This window comes from Silene latifolia, chromosome Y, assembly GCF_048544455.1.
Source record: "Silene latifolia isolate original U9 population chromosome Y, ASM4854445v1, whole genome shotgun sequence".
Classification (NCBI taxonomy): domain Eukaryota; kingdom Viridiplantae; phylum Streptophyta; class Magnoliopsida; order Caryophyllales; family Caryophyllaceae; genus Silene; species Silene latifolia.
This window is the reverse complement of record NC_133538.1, coordinates 167,833,849-167,835,816: the sequence shown is the minus strand read 5'-3', so window position 1 is coordinate 167,835,816 and position 1,968 is coordinate 167,833,849. Positions and strand designations below refer to the sequence as shown.

The window sequence follows — 1,968 nt, the reverse complement described above, 5'->3', positions numbered from 1 at the left end:
GTATCGAGTGGTTACAGATGGCTGTTCAAGACATTTTTGGAAGCAATGGGCGGGCGCCATCCGAGAATTATAATTACTGATCAGGACAAATCAATGAAATCGGTAGTCCCGGAAGTGTTTAAGGAGTCAACACACAGACTGTGCATGTGGCACATAATGAAGAAGCTAAGAGAAAAGCCAGTTATCAATTGTTTCAAGATGAGGATTTTAAGAGCATGCTCAATAGGTGTGTTTGGAACAACCAACTTGAGCCTGATTATTTCGAAGAACAATGGGGGAAGATAATGACTGATTATCAGCTTGTAGAACACGAGTGGTTTTCAGATTTGTACGATATCGGGCAACAGTGGATCCCTGCCTATTTTAAAGATGTTTCCATGTCTGGCTTGATGAGGGTTACTTCAAGGTCTGAAAGTGAAAACAGTTTCTTTGACAGGTTCCTCACACCTCATTTGACCATTGTTGAGTTTTGGGTGTGCTATGAGAGTGCTTTGGAAGCACAAAGACACAAGCAGTCCAAGTTGAACAGTGACAACAAACACTCTGAAATCCCACGGAAAACAAACTCAATCCTTGAAGTCCATGCTTCTAAAATATACTCGCACAACATTTTCAAACACTTCCAAACAGAATTGGTTACAGCTTTGTCTGATTGTCGTTTTAAAGGTGTGGACAAGATTGATGAGACAAAAATATATATTCTAACAGACTTGCAGATGCCAAATAAGTCATGGAACGTAGCATATTCACCAGATAACATCGATATTACTTGTTCCTGGGCTTGTTGTGCATGCACTGCCTTTGGGTTCTACACAACCAAGATTTTCAGAAAATACCAGAACAGTACATAATGCAAAGATGGACAAAAGTTGCAATAAGTAAGCATGTCTTTGATAAAGAAGGCAAAGTGATAGATGTCTCTCAAAAGTTTTCTGACCGGACAAGTTTGAGTACTGAGCTGTGGCAAGAGGTTTATTCTAGTAACAGATTGGATATGATTAGTAACAGAAGTGTTCCAGCAAAGAAGAAAGACAAGATGAAAGAAATTGAAAAGTATGTGGGCTGCAAAATACCTCAGAAGTTGGTCATTCATGTTCCTAGAAAATCTAAAAACAAGGGTAGGACCAAGGGCAAGAGAATTGAATCACAAATGTTAAAAGCCCTAAAGAAGAGAGCAAAAGAGAAGAGGTACTGCAAAACATGTGGCCGCCAAGGACACAACTCTAACACTTGCAAAGAAACAAACCATCTGACAGGTATGTATAATTTGGTTTCTTGTTAAACCATATTACATTTATGCTAAATAATTATTAATTATACAAGTATAGCGCATAGTGTTTACCTTCGAAAATCATCACTCTTATATGGAGCCACATAAGCTCTTTGTGCAATGAACACTATGGTTGTTCTGAAGGCATAGATGAGAATTTTAGCAATGTACATTTGGTTAACATTAAATGTATATCAATTAAGTTGTTCATTTTGGCCATTTTGTCCTTATAAAATCTAATATTTAATTTACATTTTGTTGCATATTCACCAAATACCACCATGAAGATGACGACGATGAAGGAGATGAATCTGATGATGTGGAGGACGGGGATGATGAGGACGATAACGAAGTGGAAGATGCAAATTTTTGATTCAAGAATAGACATCCATAATATACACTACGAGAATATTCTTAAAGGCTTGTATGTACAATTCAATTTTATTGCCAAAGTATATTACATTTGTATTAAAGGATCATTATTGTTGTTCTGCAAGGATATCATCAACTTGATTGGAATTGTTTTCCCATAGTACAATAATTTGAAGGCACAAAAGTCTTTTGCACAATAAACAATATTGTTGTTCTGGAAGAACATAATAAACTTTATTGAAATTTCCTTCCGAAATATAACACTCTCATGAATTAAAATTTTTTCAAACTTCAGGTTGTACGACTCGTAGCTTTCTCAATATATG

The 1,968-nt window shown here is 36.3% G+C and overlaps 1 protein-coding gene across 1 annotated transcript; it reads left to right on the top strand.

Annotated features, from left to right (window-relative positions):
* Positions 1 to 284: 284 nt before the first annotated feature.
* LOC141629374 (protein FAR1-RELATED SEQUENCE 5-like) lies at positions 285 to 851 on the top strand. The gene has a single exon (XM_074442389.1). It carries the CDS (start codon positions 285 to 287, stop codon positions 849 to 851), a length of 567 nt encoding a protein of 188 aa, XP_074298490.1.
* The last annotated feature ends 1,117 nt before the right edge of the window (positions 852 to 1,968 follow it).